The sequence below is a fragment of the Athene cunicularia genome, assembly GCF_003259725.1.
Source record: "Athene cunicularia isolate RWA chromosome 4 unlocalized genomic scaffold, athCun1 chr4_part1, whole genome shotgun sequence".
NCBI lineage: Eukaryota > Metazoa > Chordata > Aves > Strigiformes > Strigidae > Athene > Athene cunicularia.
This window is the reverse complement of record NW_020799098.1, coordinates 27,895,286-27,910,250: the sequence shown is the minus strand read 5'-3', so window position 1 is coordinate 27,910,250 and position 14,965 is coordinate 27,895,286. Positions and strand designations below refer to the sequence as shown.

At 37.7% G+C, this 14,965-nt stretch overlaps 1 protein-coding gene across 1 annotated transcript; it reads right to left on the bottom strand.

Moving 5' to 3' along the window:
- Positions 1-6,490: 6,490 nt before the first annotated feature.
- NIPAL1 (NIPA like domain containing 1) lies at positions 6,491-11,461 on the bottom strand (the record flags this gene model as incomplete). The annotated part of the gene is made up of 5 exons (XM_026846972.1): positions 6,491-7,398; positions 7,543-7,703; positions 9,471-9,561; positions 9,999-10,055; positions 11,137-11,461. Coding segments are annotated over 5 exons (1,236 nt in total), but the record flags the coding sequence as incomplete, so codon positions are not given.
- Between the last annotated feature and the right edge of the window lie 3,504 nt (positions 11,462-14,965).

The following is a 14,965-nucleotide window of genomic DNA, read 5'->3' as shown; positions in this document are numbered from 1 at the left end:
GGCAACAGCAAAAATGGTGGAAGAACCTCTGCTAAATCTCTAGCTAGGTCATGTTTAAAGACAAGCCCTTTTGCACTGGAAAGCATCCAGCACTGAAGAAATGGAGCAGTGAGGCAGCAAGCTATCTCACCAACTGCTAGCACAGTGCCCATGCGTGTGCCTGTACCCACTGCTGTGGATAAAGGCAGGCAAGGGAGCTAAGAGAGCATTCATCATTTAGTAGCTCACAAGTCACATCTGAGCAGCTGGAAAGACTGAGCATCCCTGAAGCATTTTAAACCTGCATTGCAGTTCAAGGCATCTCTTCTGTCAATTCTGTATAAAAGGAGAGCAAGGACTGTTTTATCCAAACCCACAATTTCCCAGTGTTGTCTCCCATTCCTTTCCTGCTGTTGCCTACTCAAATGCCCATGCTTGTCTTAGTCCTCCTCTTGCAAGTGCCCAGAATGATTAATGGATGATAAAAGCTGGAACCTGACAGGTCTAGCTCATATGGATACCTGACATGGACAATGTCTGTAACCCTACTTCTTATGTTATTATTTACTTTTAATTTTAAATCTTAATTGTGGTTGACACAAATATATTATAGAGAAGACAAGGCAGATGAAGTTCATAATTGTTTAATATAAAATAGTCAGACCATTACAAATAAATAGGTTCTTTAAAGTATCTGATTGCATTTTGAATTATTTATAGGTAAATACATCACAATAGTTAGTTTTATAGCACTTTGTAGACAAAATATGTAAAGCACACTAACTAAAGAATGATTGCATTCTCCACAGTTTAATTTTCAGTTCCAAATTAAATAACTGTAACAATAAAATGAAATATAGCAAACACCCCAAATTCTGAATTTCCAGAAGATGATGGCATCTCTGAGTCAAATTAACTCCTGGCATTAATCATTCATATTTACTGCAACAGTATTTTGATAGTTATCATCCCTTGGGAGATGAAGTTGTTAGTTCTATTGTTTGAACATTTGGGAGTACCTTCAAATACACTTCTAAGACATTTGTGCTTCAAGTGAAGCATGATATCCTTATAATTTCATATAATCTGCTAGGAGAATTGCCACCAACTGATGTCACTGTTTACTTTTATAATTTACTTCTTTATGAGCGTTAATTCCTTCTCTGACCTATGACTAAATACAGATCTATACAGCACAGTACACTCATTGAGCTCACCACAGTTTATTCCCAGGCCACAGTAGTACCAGGCTTTTCAGCAGATGATGCGCTACAAACGCAAAATTCAAACTGTCTTTGCAATATAAAAAGTACATGGAGACTTTTAATAATACACAGGGCATCTTTTCTAATGGCTCTTGTAAAACTGGTTATGCCACATTTATTACTGCAAGTTAATATGTAATACAGGATGGTATTGTACAGTAAAAAGCAGCTCCATTAAGTTTATGTACTCAAAGCACCCTGATCACACCCATTTCACTGAGTTGTTCCATGATGAATAAGCATCCATTCTTGGAACATGTCTAATTCACAGAACCACTAATGCTTGCCTACTAGGCTTCAGCTTCTCAATATAATATTTCTGTAGTTTGCTTTGGGGGAATTATGAGTAGGCTGTTACTAACACTCTGACACAGATAAATTTAACTACCTGCTATCACTAGGCTGAGAGTAAATAAATGAAAAAGGACTAGAACATGCTTCAGAGTCAGTGAAACCAGTGCTTAATCAGCAACAAGGAAGGACTACAGGACAAAGGTCAAGTATCTACAGTGTACGTACTTACTGGAACAGCTACACCCATAAAGACTAAGTAGGCCACCTTAGTCCTCATGGTGCCTCTGAGCTTAGCTCAAACTGTAACTATACTCAAACTGGCAAAAATGAAAGTACTTATATGGGTGAACAGTGAATGCCACCCATCTTACTGACCATAAAGGAACATGTGGGCAAACAGATGTCTGATAGTTGTTTTTTGTAAAGCCTTTGTGATGAAAGACAGAGCTGGAAGAGCTCATGTTCCACATAGGGAATGTCTGGTCCAAGGCTTTATGATTGCTCAACATTTGTAAAAATTAAGCTGCCGTTTCCTGTTCAAACATCAGAAAAGTTGCATCAAGTCAGTATTATGGATGGGAGTTAAAAAAGGCAGAATTCCCAGCTTCTCTGTGCCAGCTGCTTAGGATATATCTCTTTTCTATAAAACAGCTGCATTGCTGACAAACTAGAATGGGAAAGGGAAATTACTTCCTTCGTCAAAAGTACTTCTGATGAGAAATGCATATCAATTATTTGTGTGTACAGCTCAGGTGACATTTATCTCTAGTGTCATGTTATTTTCAGACTAACTTTCTTCACCCTGTCTCTGTAAGGTTTCACAAACAAGGGGGACCTGCAGACACAGTAACATACATCACCAACACCACTTCCACCCATGTACCATCAGCCTGGCTCCTGCTCAGCCTCACCATCCTGTTTTGAACGTCTGCTCCATTTGAAAACTGCCAGAAAGAAGAAACCTGCTCTGCTAAAAGAGTATTTTCTAACAAGCACACTTGCCAGTTTTGTTTTGCTGGAATTTGAACAGCAAGAGAATGGCGTTTGCTAAATGTAGTTCCCCATACAGCTCCAGGACAAAACCATGATGAGTAAAGAGGTTGAAGTTATGAATTGGTAGTCTTTGGGACGAAAAATTTTTATAGCATGGCTGTTTTAGGTGTGGCTAGCAAGGCAGATAAAGGAAGATGGTATTATAGAACAGGTTTCTATAGAAACTAATAACCTATGTACTTCCTTCCAAACTCCCTGCAGATTATTTCACCTATCCAAGTTGTCTTGACCTACCTACGTTTAGTACATGCAGCTATGTAATGAATTTAATTGCCCATTAATTTGTCCTGAGGTATGCTAGTAATGAGAAGCTGCCAAGATTTGTTTTGTATCAGCATTTAGAAGCCATAATTTGGTTAGTAACGTATTGCCTCTGAGGTTTTCTTTGTTCTAGATCTTAACTATTTGCCCCACTTTCCAAAATACTTCAAATTACTTTAGACAATATCCTTCATTTCACTGCCTGAAAAACCTGACAACTCACTGAAATACTTTCCATTGAGACTAGCCATGAGAGAAAGATCCCTAACACATCAGCTTTGGGTTTTCTTTCCTAGTTTAGAAGGGAAGGCATTTTCACTTGCCCATTATTTTTGTCCATGTAATAATAATGAATAATAATAATAATAATAATAATAATAATAATAATAATAATAATAATAATAATAATAATAATAATAATCCATTTCTTTTGACTACTAATCATCATCATTAAATGTTTTTTTAAATGTTTTTTGCCAATGCTTTCTACAGAACACCAGAGTGGACAAACTGGGTTATTTTGTAAGAGAAGCTAAAACCTCCTTATCTCCCCCTACTTTTTCCACCAGTTCCATCATAACATCATAGACTTTTAAGCTCAAGGTGAATATATAATAGTTTCACACGTGGCTTTTCTAGGGGAGTAGAAAATTTTCTTTCCTATCAGAAAAACTAGTAGAAGTCAAAGCTACAAATAGAGGGCCATGATCAGGTCAGATGCACATGAACTACAAGGACATCAGCCAGACCTTCTTCATCTAAAATCCACTTACATGTGCATAGTACCAGCTGCTAAACCCAAAATTATTCTCTTTGAATTTATCAGCTAGATAGTGTTTAAATGCTTACCAGAAAGACAAATTATACTCCTTTTTATCTCTTGCTTAAAAAACACAGATCATTTAGTACATAATCCACAAATCATTTATTACAAGAGAAATATTAGCATAATTTCACTAAAAATTAATATTCCAAAATAATAACTAAATACACTTTCAAAAATAGAAAATAGAATTTCTTATAGAAAATGTTTCTTATACAAAAAGTTAATCAATAATTTACTACTTAACGTGATAGACTTCCTGTACATGATGAAAATAAGCATTAACTTGTTTTTCTGACATGGTAAGAAAATAACATTAATTTCCTAGTAGATGTTATCTCTCTATAAAATCAGATATGCAAGTCCAGTAGAATATACAGAATTTTTGCTTGGTACAAGTTAATTCACTGCCAAGAGTTAGTATAAAAAGAGCCCAGGCTTTCTATAAAAGGACTTGAGACCCTTCTCAAATAAAGTATTACGATGTGTCTTTAAAAACTGCCAACACACATCCATTCAAGAACAGGACTGGTTGCTTTATCGTCCAAAGAACCCATTTGGTCACACCACAGTGATGACTGTATAGGCAAATAGAGAGGCCATGAAAAAGGCTTTTTTTTTTTTCTCCTTTTAGGGTCAATCCATATTTTCTTCAGTTATTCTTTAAATTGTACGAGTAATTCACAGTGAAAAGCAATACAAGCTTTTGGTAAAAGGCAAACTGTAAAGAAAACCGCACCTTCAGTCTTTTTATTATTTGTATTACCTGTTTTTAACTATAAAGATTTTGTGGCTTGAATCTGGCTGATGAAGCCAAAGTATTCACTAAGAAGTATTTATCTAAGCCAAAATATTCATTAATAAGAAGTAATGAAAGCTGATTTATATTTTTTCCTCTCTGAAGCTTAACACGTGAATTTTAACAGCAAAGAACTAATGCAAGTATCATCACTGGGGAAGCTGAAAAATATTCCATAGCTGTACACATGGTCATTATATTTCCAAGGCAAGTACATTTTTTGTGAAAATGTCTCTTTTGCTGGGATAACATTGCTGACACCTCCTGCACTACTGAATGTAGGTAATCACAGGTGATAACCTGAATACCCACGGCCTAATGGCGTCTTCTGGGCTTCTAGTTACAGCAGCAAAATTACCTGCAATATTTTAAAAAGTACTGTAAGCAGAAGAACCTTCGGTATCACAGTTTTCAGGTGTGCTTTTCACTGTAAAAATGAGAGTTTACAAACAAATTACAGCTGACTGATACAATTTCTACCTCTTCCTGTAGGTATGTCAACTACAAATCTAGACATTTAAAAAAAAAGTGCTTAAAATTTAGAAACTATAATCTAGTACCCCTAGTGTTATTTTCTAGTTTTTGATAGCTTCTAAAGCATCATTAAAAATAATCAGCAAGTGAGACGTTTCATTAATGTCTTTCAAAAAGAAGTACTGAAACTGCACAACACAAACATGTATGAAAGATCAAAATATCATCAGCAACCATTTTGTTCTTACAGACAAATTATGAGCTTTCTTTCACAGAACAATCTGCTATCCATCTGAAGCATCCACTTTCACTACACTCTTCGAACGTTAAAGAATACACAGCCTGTTTCATGAGGAGGTTCTGCCTGGCATATAAATCCAAGCTGATTAAAATCAGTTTTTAATTGCGAAATGCTAGCATCCTCTTGCAAAGGTTCTGAACTCACACTTAAAAACCCAAGAATTGGAAATACTACCTTTCTGATGAGCTCATCATGACCCACACATTTGCTCATGAAGTGGCAGTAATGGGGATTGTAACGAGTAAACCATGGACTGTGCAAGCTGTTTTTGTCAGATAAAGATCAGTGACCACAACTGAGGAGCATACTGTGGAACAGATAGTAATCTTCAAGGTTTATGGTAGATTAATAGCTAAAACATCTAATAGAGGTGAATAGTCATTTTTAGAAAAGATGAAAAGGCCAAACTAAAACAAAAGATGTTTTGATGTTTCTCAAGCTTTGTTTACAGCCATATATTTACCTAGTATTTCTGGAAATAGCACATGGACTGGAAATGGATTTTGCTTTTATAATGGAATATAAAATAACAGGGCTGTTTTGCTATTAAGAAACAATGATAACTTTCTGGAAAATGAAAAGAATTTGAAAAGCTTAAACTGATTTTGATGAATAGATAGCAATATTAGGAAGAAGTATTAAAGTGAAGTCCCTCCTTAAGCCTCAAAGTAGTATAAAACAGAGTGGAAATTCTTAATTGCACATTCCAGTTGTCATCTGCCTTTGAATATTCTTTCATTATACGTCATTTTTTAAGCCAACAGCAACTGTTTTCAGGCCTCTAATGAATTTGCTTTTTCTTAAAATGTAATTTGGTCATAGTTTTGAATTAAAAAGGTACATGCAGGTTCAGTGATTCACAATCCATTCAGGATTCTTTGGCTAGAAGAGCTAAGACTTTGCTGTTAAAAATGGATTCTGAAAGAGACTGATTACCAAGAACCATATTTCATAAATTATTTTGGTGATGTCTATTCAAGGTTCATTGGTAGGTGATCAAAAGTCAAAAAATCTTGAATCAAAATAAAAAAAAATTTTATATTAAAAGCTAAAAGGATTAAACACTGTTCGCTTCATACTGTATCTCCAATGAATATCCTTCATGTAGAGTATTTTCAAGTTTGCTTGACAAAAAAATTATAAAAATAGAAAGAAAACCAGAAATATTAAAGCCATCACTAAGATAAAAACAAGAGTGCTTGTCATTTCAGCAAGGATTGTCTTTTATCATGATAGGAAAATTGCTCTTTGTAAACATTTTTTACAAAGGCCATTCTTTTTGCTAAAATTCTCCAATAGGAGATGCTGCATAAAAAAGGGTGAGATTTTCCACTGCCTAACATACAGTCACCATCACGTTTCTGTCTGTCATGTTAATTACTGGACATTTCCATTCCTTACTACCAACAGCTGCACACAGAGGAGTGGCCCATGCTCAACTTACATAGTTTTCCAGAGGATTGCAGAAAAGAAGAGCATTCTGGTAGACACAGGTGGACTGAATCTGCAATTCATGATACTTCAGTGACAAATGTGACATGAAAGCTTCATTGACTGAATAAAACATTGTCCTCCTCATACACCAAAGCTGGGTCTTCCATGCTCTCCAGTGAAGTGTGACAAGTTTCATATTCACAGTGTAATGATGGTTCTTTGGCAACATTGGACATCAACTGACTCCAGGTGATATTAGTATTTTTGAAAGCATGCAATAGAAAAATGCCAATGATGATGCTGCAGAATCCGCTCAGAGTTCCAATGATATCACCCGGGTCCATACTACTCCACTCCTTGAACAGGATGATGGAGCATGTCACAACCGTTGTGGTAAAACACACATAATAAATAGGTGTCACTAGAGATGTATTGAACACATCCAATGCTTTGTTGAGATAGTTGATCTGAGTGCTGACTGAAAGCACTAAGATGCCGACCAAAATGTAAACCAATGGATGTCGATAAACTGGCTTCTGCTCCAGCATTTGTTTAATGGCAATGCCCAAGCCTTTCACAGATGAGACAGAGAATGCACCAATGAGTGAGCAAATTAAAATGTAGATCAGTATATTTGTCTGACCTCTCCTTGGAGCCACAACAAAAATCAGCACGAGGGCAACAACTGTTAGGAGAACAGCAAATGTAACAAACACTGTAAGAAAGAGGAAAGGGAAGAAGAGTAATGTGCATGAGAGAAAATACCAGACTACATCCTGAGGACATGCTAAAAGTCATTCAGTGTCCTGAACACTTCTCTATGAACTGTAGCACAAGTTCATTGCAATTGCATACAGACCTGGATCTTGCAGCTTTCTTTCCATCTCATCTAGCGAGGTGACCTCCTCCTCCTCAGGGGCATGAATAACCATGACTGTTGACCCCAAAATGCTCAGTACACAGCCCAGCTTTCCATGAATATTCAGTTTCTCATTTAAAAAATAGGATGACAATATAGCGCTGTTTGGCAAAATAGAAATAAAAGGTTCAGCTCCACTAGCCATGTGAGACATTCAATATCTGTGTAACATGATAGTAATTTAAAAACTCTTTTGAATTTTGATATATGGGAAACCAGCCTGAAACAATCAAATTTTATGGAGTTTTGCAAGTAGGTTGGTCAGGACCAAGCAGGTCAGGTCAGGTTTTAGGGGGGGTTAGCAACCTGATTCCTCCCCTCCAGGTTGTAAAGGGTCTGAAGTGCTCAAGGAACTTCTCATTACTGATTGCCTGGGTCAGGGGTATGCACTCTCACACACCTGTAGATCGACTGTTCTTCCAAAAATGGTTTAAAGCACTTCATTTATCATTAGAACCAATGCACATAAGTTTTGGAAACTGTTCCTCATCCCTCCCTGGGCTCTCCCACCCAGGCACAGCTTCTGCCTGGCTTCCCAGGACTCCCCCAAAAGCACAGAGAAGGCATGTCTCCCCTTTTAAGAGGACTGACCCCAGGCTCTCCAAGGGGTTCAAGATTTAACCTAAGAATAGTAAGTAACATGGCCCAAATGAGGCCACAGCACAAGGCACATGACCAGCCAGCTAGAGCACAACCTTAGGGCACAGACACAGGCTTAATAGTGTGTGGACGACACGTTCACAGTTTTTCAACCCACTGATCACATTACAGCCATTTTTTCACACAACGGTAACAAGCTCACTGACATTAAGTTCTCATGACCTCTCTGTTTCATGAAAATTGAAAAGATTGCTATCCACATCAAAGGAGAGAATGTTAAAACTCAGGCTGTTTTATGAAGCAGCAGCCAGGCAGCCAGTTAGTCTGCATCTACCTGCACGCTGATCCCAGCACATCTGTAGGTCACAGACTTACACTGATTTTGCTATGACAGAACAGCTGCATTTCTAGCAGTTAGATTACTGCAAGCATCCTAAAAAAAATAAAATACATGGCCCAGGTTTGGTTTTAAACACAGTGTTTCATATAGTATACTCAGGTCTTAAAAATAATAGTTTTACATTTAAAATTTAGTCATTCCATTTTGTTAATAATTTATTTCCCAGAATGTTTGTTGTAAGCATAATCCATGTCTCTTCTGCTTCTGTGGTAGCCATATTAATGTATGTGCTTAAGAACTTAGAAATTATTTGTTTCTTCCTACATTGGAAATGAGCATTTGAAGGGCATTCATATTTCAAAAGAACCACAAATTTTAACTGTGGATTTAAAAAAACCTAACATTTTCTTTGCCTTGTTTCCAGGACTTGGAAAATACCAAAAAAGCCCAAAATGCTTATTAAGTTTGTCTTAATATGAAATTATGCTCCTATGAAAAAGAAATTATTTTGTAAACATTTTAATGGGGGAATACTGTATTTTCTTTTGAAGTTTTTTCACAACTGAAGAACAGGATAAGGCTTTTTAAGAAAGCTTCAGTCCTCTAGGAAGAGATAATTTACAGCCTTTCACCACTGTGCATCAGCAGTATACCTGGTATATGCTGATAAAAAATATTTTATAATATAGGTGGAAGGCTGTTGGGAAAGCATATATTAGTCTTTGGAACAAGACTTCTTACTCCCTCTACTCATCAAATTCAGCTCTAAATAAGCAAAGATCTTTCTGCTGAGGAACAAACCCCATTTTTTCCATATATTGCTTTCCAGTTTTCTTACTAAAATTCTCTGCTTTCAGGCAAAGACAGTACTTTCCCCTCACACAGTGAATGTTTCATCCATCAAGGTTTGTTCCCAGTTTGTACTAACCTTATGAGAACACTCAGTGCACCCAAGGGGGTAACTAAAGTGGCAGGTGCAAAGGCGTAGGCAGCAAAGTTTGCAGCTTCTCCTAATCCCACTGCAGAAGAAAGAACATTTCTTTCAGGTTGAGGTGGGGGAGAGGAATAAAAGGAATATCAATATCTTGTATGATAGCAAATATAAACCAGAATCTTTTTGCTACACTATATATGCAAACTTTCTTTCCAAAATTATCTAACCTCCTCTGGACATAATAAAGGCTGAAGGAAGTTAAATATTTTTCCCCTAAGTACTCCTAGAAGTTGGACTGATTCAATCCCATCGCTTTTGACTGGGTATTAAAGAAAGGCTGTTCAGTAAAGAGTAAACAGAATATTTGAGAGATGGGATATGAGAATGGCTTCTGTCACAAAGGTGATTGCAAAGACTTTTCTTTTAAGTGAAGGGAGTGAAAAATCAAGGAATAAATCTATTTTTCAAAAATCTGCTTTATGTAGCATTTATATATAGGCTGAAAGGAAAGAGGTGACTTACTTGAAAGCAATCCAGCCCACCAAAGCCATTCCTTCAGATAAGAATATCCACCCTGTCCTGAAAGCGGAAAAATAATCTCACCTTAGAAGAAAGAGACCACATTATTATAACAAACTAAACTACAGTTTCACATTTGCCTCTAGTCATATAAAGTACTAAAAGAACATGTTATCTGGATGTGATGAGAAGAATATTTTGTTTGATTTTGACTGACATTTATATTAATCACTCTACTGCTTTGTGGATTGGACTTCAGAAAAATGTTATTTGACTAAAGGGAAAGTTCCAAGCAAAAGTAAAATGTCCATGAAGATTGTTGATAAACTTAAGAAATGCTTCAAAGTGCTTTCCCAGGTCAGATCCAATATATTCATACACAGTCAGATGCATTTTGACTCTGCTTATAATTTAAATTGAAAGAAATTAGAAATAAAAAGGCCACTGCATGCATGATTTTTTTTACCATAAAATATAAGTATATTGAACATTCAGTAACACATTCATTTCAAATAACCAAATTCTCTGGAACAGTATAATGCAATAAACACAACAAACAAAACCTGCTAATGCTATATATTTAAATCCATGCAAAGGAATGATGAGATTAGTCCAATGGGTCTTTTTCTAGCTATTCATCTGTTGACTTTGATGAAAGAATAGTTGTACTAACTGTACAAACTTGCATAATAAGTACCTTTTCTACAGCTCACTGCACCACCTTTTTTTTTAAAAAAAAAAAACAAACAACTTAGTTATCATCTTAACACTTTCCGTCTTAGATGAGGAGGAAAGAAGATGGAAAAAAGAGGAAAAGGTATTTTAAAGGGTAAGATGGAGAATTTTATTTGGTATCTAACTGCTGTCAGGGAGGAAATACCACCAATTTACTAGATTTAATACCCACCTCTGCCCCCATAGCCCTAGGAATTCTGAAAACCCAGTCCCTGGAATCACACACAGAGAAATAATACTGTATTTCCCTTCCTAGCCAAGACAGGACTTCTGATCATGGTTAAATTATGACAGTTTTCAATTATGACAGTTTTAAATGTGTGATCTGTGACTCAAACCTTGATTTTGCCACATTGTAAGAGGCATTTCTGTCCCCAGCAGGAACAAGGCAGGCACCGTCACTTACCAGCTCGGGGGACTCCTTTGTCTGCCAGTTTCAGAAGTCCTTTCTTCTTTAGTATGAAACTAGAACCAATAAAGATACTGGAACCTATTGCCAAAGCCAAGCCAACATAAAGCTGGTATTTGCTTCCAGCAGGTGTTGAGATGCTTTGGATTGTTTCATTGAGAGTCCTGTCCATAGAGGCGAGGAGAGAAGAGCGTGATTCAGACACATTGATGATCTGGCACCATGCTTGGCAGGAGTCATGGCAAGGAAAAGAGAGCACAGCACCTGGGAGGAGAAAAAGGAGGGTAAGTGATTCACAAACCAGGCACAGATCTGAAGAACCCCATCCTCACCCTGCTCACTGCTTTCCATGTCTTCCCAGAGCACTTATCACTTCTGACCATACAAATAACTCACAAAATCCACATAACATACACAATGCTGCCCCGGGCCATGACCCACCCCTGTAATGCCTTATATATATTTTGCACTACATTGACTCAGTCCAATGATTAAGGCAATACCAAGGAATGCAACAATAAAATATTACCTTTGATGTAAAATTCAACTTGAAATTGTAAAAGCTAACCTGAAACCCCAAAAGGATTCTTTTGTGTTGTGCTGGGACCACCCAACCTATAGCAAAATCCATGATTTCAGAACTTGCCGACTAGAGTAAGTCTGCCACTATTTCAGGATTCTGCTTTTATATTTGATGCTGAGATTTGGAAAAAAAACAAATTAAAAAATAGAAGGAAAAAAATCTATATAGGGAGCAAACTCTTGCGCATACGGGCAACAATATGTTTTATTAAAACTGTTCAGAGACTGCAGCGTGAGACAGATCTTTAACCACTAGTAAAATTTTGAGGTGGAGGCCTCATTACACCTCAGAGCAATTATCGTCTAACTTCAACAGGCCCTAGCTGGAGGAAGAGCGCAGCCTGTAAGGGACCATCCCCCTGGCTATCCCTGCAACACAGCTGCCGAGCTGGGTGATCCTGAGCTAAGACTGAAGCTTCACATTCTCTGCCAGCCAAGCCTTATCAACATCACTGGGATGACAGACTGTGGGAATGATATCATCTGCCATCAGCCTAGACGTGTTTTTAAAGGAAGAAGAGGTATTGCATTTCCAGGAACAAAAGCAGTCGTTACTTTGCATGGGGAAGCAGGGGCCAGGCAGCAATGCTGCAACAGGGTTGACTGCAGTCTAGGCAGAAGTTTCACAGGTTCTCATGGTAGACTGCATCACACAAACAGCATGGATCAAAGAAACTAGTCTAGAAGAGGTTTTAAGGAAAACCTTTTTTTGAAAGCAAGGTTTTACTGTGAAAACATGCTAAAATATAAAACAGCTCATGCAGAGGTACAAAAGCTCAGTCCACTGTGATTCATATAACGCACTGGATACAACAAATAATTTTGCTTTCCGTGCTTCCCCTGTAATTAAAATGACACATGAAGGATTCATCCTGCTGAGTGACCATCTGCAATACACTCACTCTTTTTTTTTTTCCAACTGAAACAAACACTTGGAAACTTGGCAGAAAAGGATGTGCCTCTGTGTTGGTTCATACCTAAACTCAGGAAATACTAACAACTGTCAAAAGTAATTCACCGCACAATCAACAAGAAGCAGCCTTGGATAATTCATCTAATATTGTTTAGGAAGGAATATCTAAAATATCAGAAGTATTAAAAATTATATGAAATTTGACAGCGTATCTTAATTTGCAGCTGACAATACTGATACTAACACAGGGAAATACCACCCTTTACAAGTAAGGAACTAGAATAAGTATCTCCTCCCAGTTTTCCTGGGCCATACTGTACAACAAACATACTACAGGAAGTTTTATTGGATTTTCAGGCTGTGCAATGACATTTCCTTGTTTACCAGGAGAGTTTCTATGCAACGAGAATTGTTTTGTATTGCTAAACCAGACTTCATAAAAATTATCCCACAAGATGGGTATGTCCATATCCCACAGTTGAAGATTAAAATCTCAAAGAATTTACATCTACATGAAATTACTTTTGCATAGTATGTTGGATAGATAGTATTCTGCCATCTTATCATTACTAGAAGTTCCAACCGGATAATGTAAAAGAAATGGAATTTGCATCTCTATCTGAAAGTATTTCAAAATTCTTAATTATTGGCATAGTCTTAGAAGAATATTTTACATAGACTTAAATGTTGATATAATTATTAAATTACAAAAGACAATTACAGAGAAGTCCTTCAAGCACAAATGTTTCTCTTAGTTAACACATATCAGGCCAAGTCAAAAAAAAGAAGGGGTTGCTAGTGAATTAAATCCCTTAGCTCTCAATACCTTATAATGATGCTAAACCAGATCAGTGATGGTTGTACCACAACCACTCAGTTACCACGGGCTTTATGTGAGAAGCAACAACATTTCTTGCCTTTAATTAAAAGAATGCATGAAGATAAAAACTGTTAAGGGTGGACTTTTAGCTACCCACAGTGGTAAAGGCAGCTTTCTATCAGCATGCTGGGTTTCTACAGTGAAGAAAATAGCACTCTTCTCCCTCTTTTTGTGAATGGTGTTTTTAACTGGGGATGAATGGCAGGCTAATTCCCTTCCATATGACATTATTGCTACTTTTTCTACTGATTCTTAAGTTTTCCATTCCCCAGCAGACTTTACAACATTGAATAATGAAAATTTAATCATGCCATCTGTAGTAAGTCACTCAGTGACTCCCACAGCATGATTCTCTCCTTTCTGAAATACAATCTTTGCTCACATTTACAAAGAGACGTTGGATTTTTTCACCTGTCTTGCCTGCCAGATGAGAAGAGTAATTCTGAATGGTTGTGATCTCTGTTTTTTGTTCTGAGTGGCTTTTGCCAGTTTTAAAAAACACGTCATTTGTTCCACTTGCATGTAAAGTGGTATGTCACTCTACTGATCGAAGAGCCACCTGAGAGCTGGGAAGAGAAGGCTGATCCAGAAATTACTAATACTTTATTGCCCACTTGACTATTCTGAAGATTACTTGGAAGGACTGAGGAAGGAGACGAATCTCTGAGGCCACCTGGTTTGCTCAACACCCAGTTTCTGTAGCTAAGCTAGTTTCACCTCCCACTTCCAAATGTCAACAAACATGAACCTGTCAGCAGAACCTTTCGTTGCAGAAATAAAACTCTCTGAGCTCTGACTCAAGGCTGACAGCAAGAGGAAACCAGTCTGAGTTCAGGTGACCACTATCCTAACTTCTAAAGTGTTTTTACGATTCAGCTAAATCCAAAACTGTTTTTTCAGACACCTAAATATTCTCTGATTCAGGCAAATCAGACAGTCTGGTACTACATGCTCCTTGTAGCAAGTTTAACTGGCTGTTGTTTTAAGTCCTGTAAAACCCTGCAGTTCATTAGTGACAGCCAGTTTAGCTTTTATCCTGAAGATACTGGTCCTAACTCATCTGGAAAACTGTTTGCTTTGATTAGACACATAATTTGACCATTTTTATTGCATGCACGAATCAGCTCACGCCTGGCAGGAACATGAAATGCCCTTTTCCACCACCCCGGGAGATACCAAGCCCACTTTTGCCAAGGCCTGGCAACTGGGGCCAATAGCGGGTGTACCGAGAGGCAGCAAGGGTCTGTGCCCCGGTACACCCCCATTCATAAAAATGCACAAAACATGCTGAAACGAGGCGTTAGACAAGGAGCCAGCCGCGGGAGGAGAAGCGCAGGAGCCCCCCCGGAGCCGGCAGCGCCCCACTCCTCGGAGAACAACAGCATGAGGAGGGGCACAGTCTGGGCACAGTCTCGGGCACGCAGGCGTTACGAGAGCCGCCCCCTGTTTAA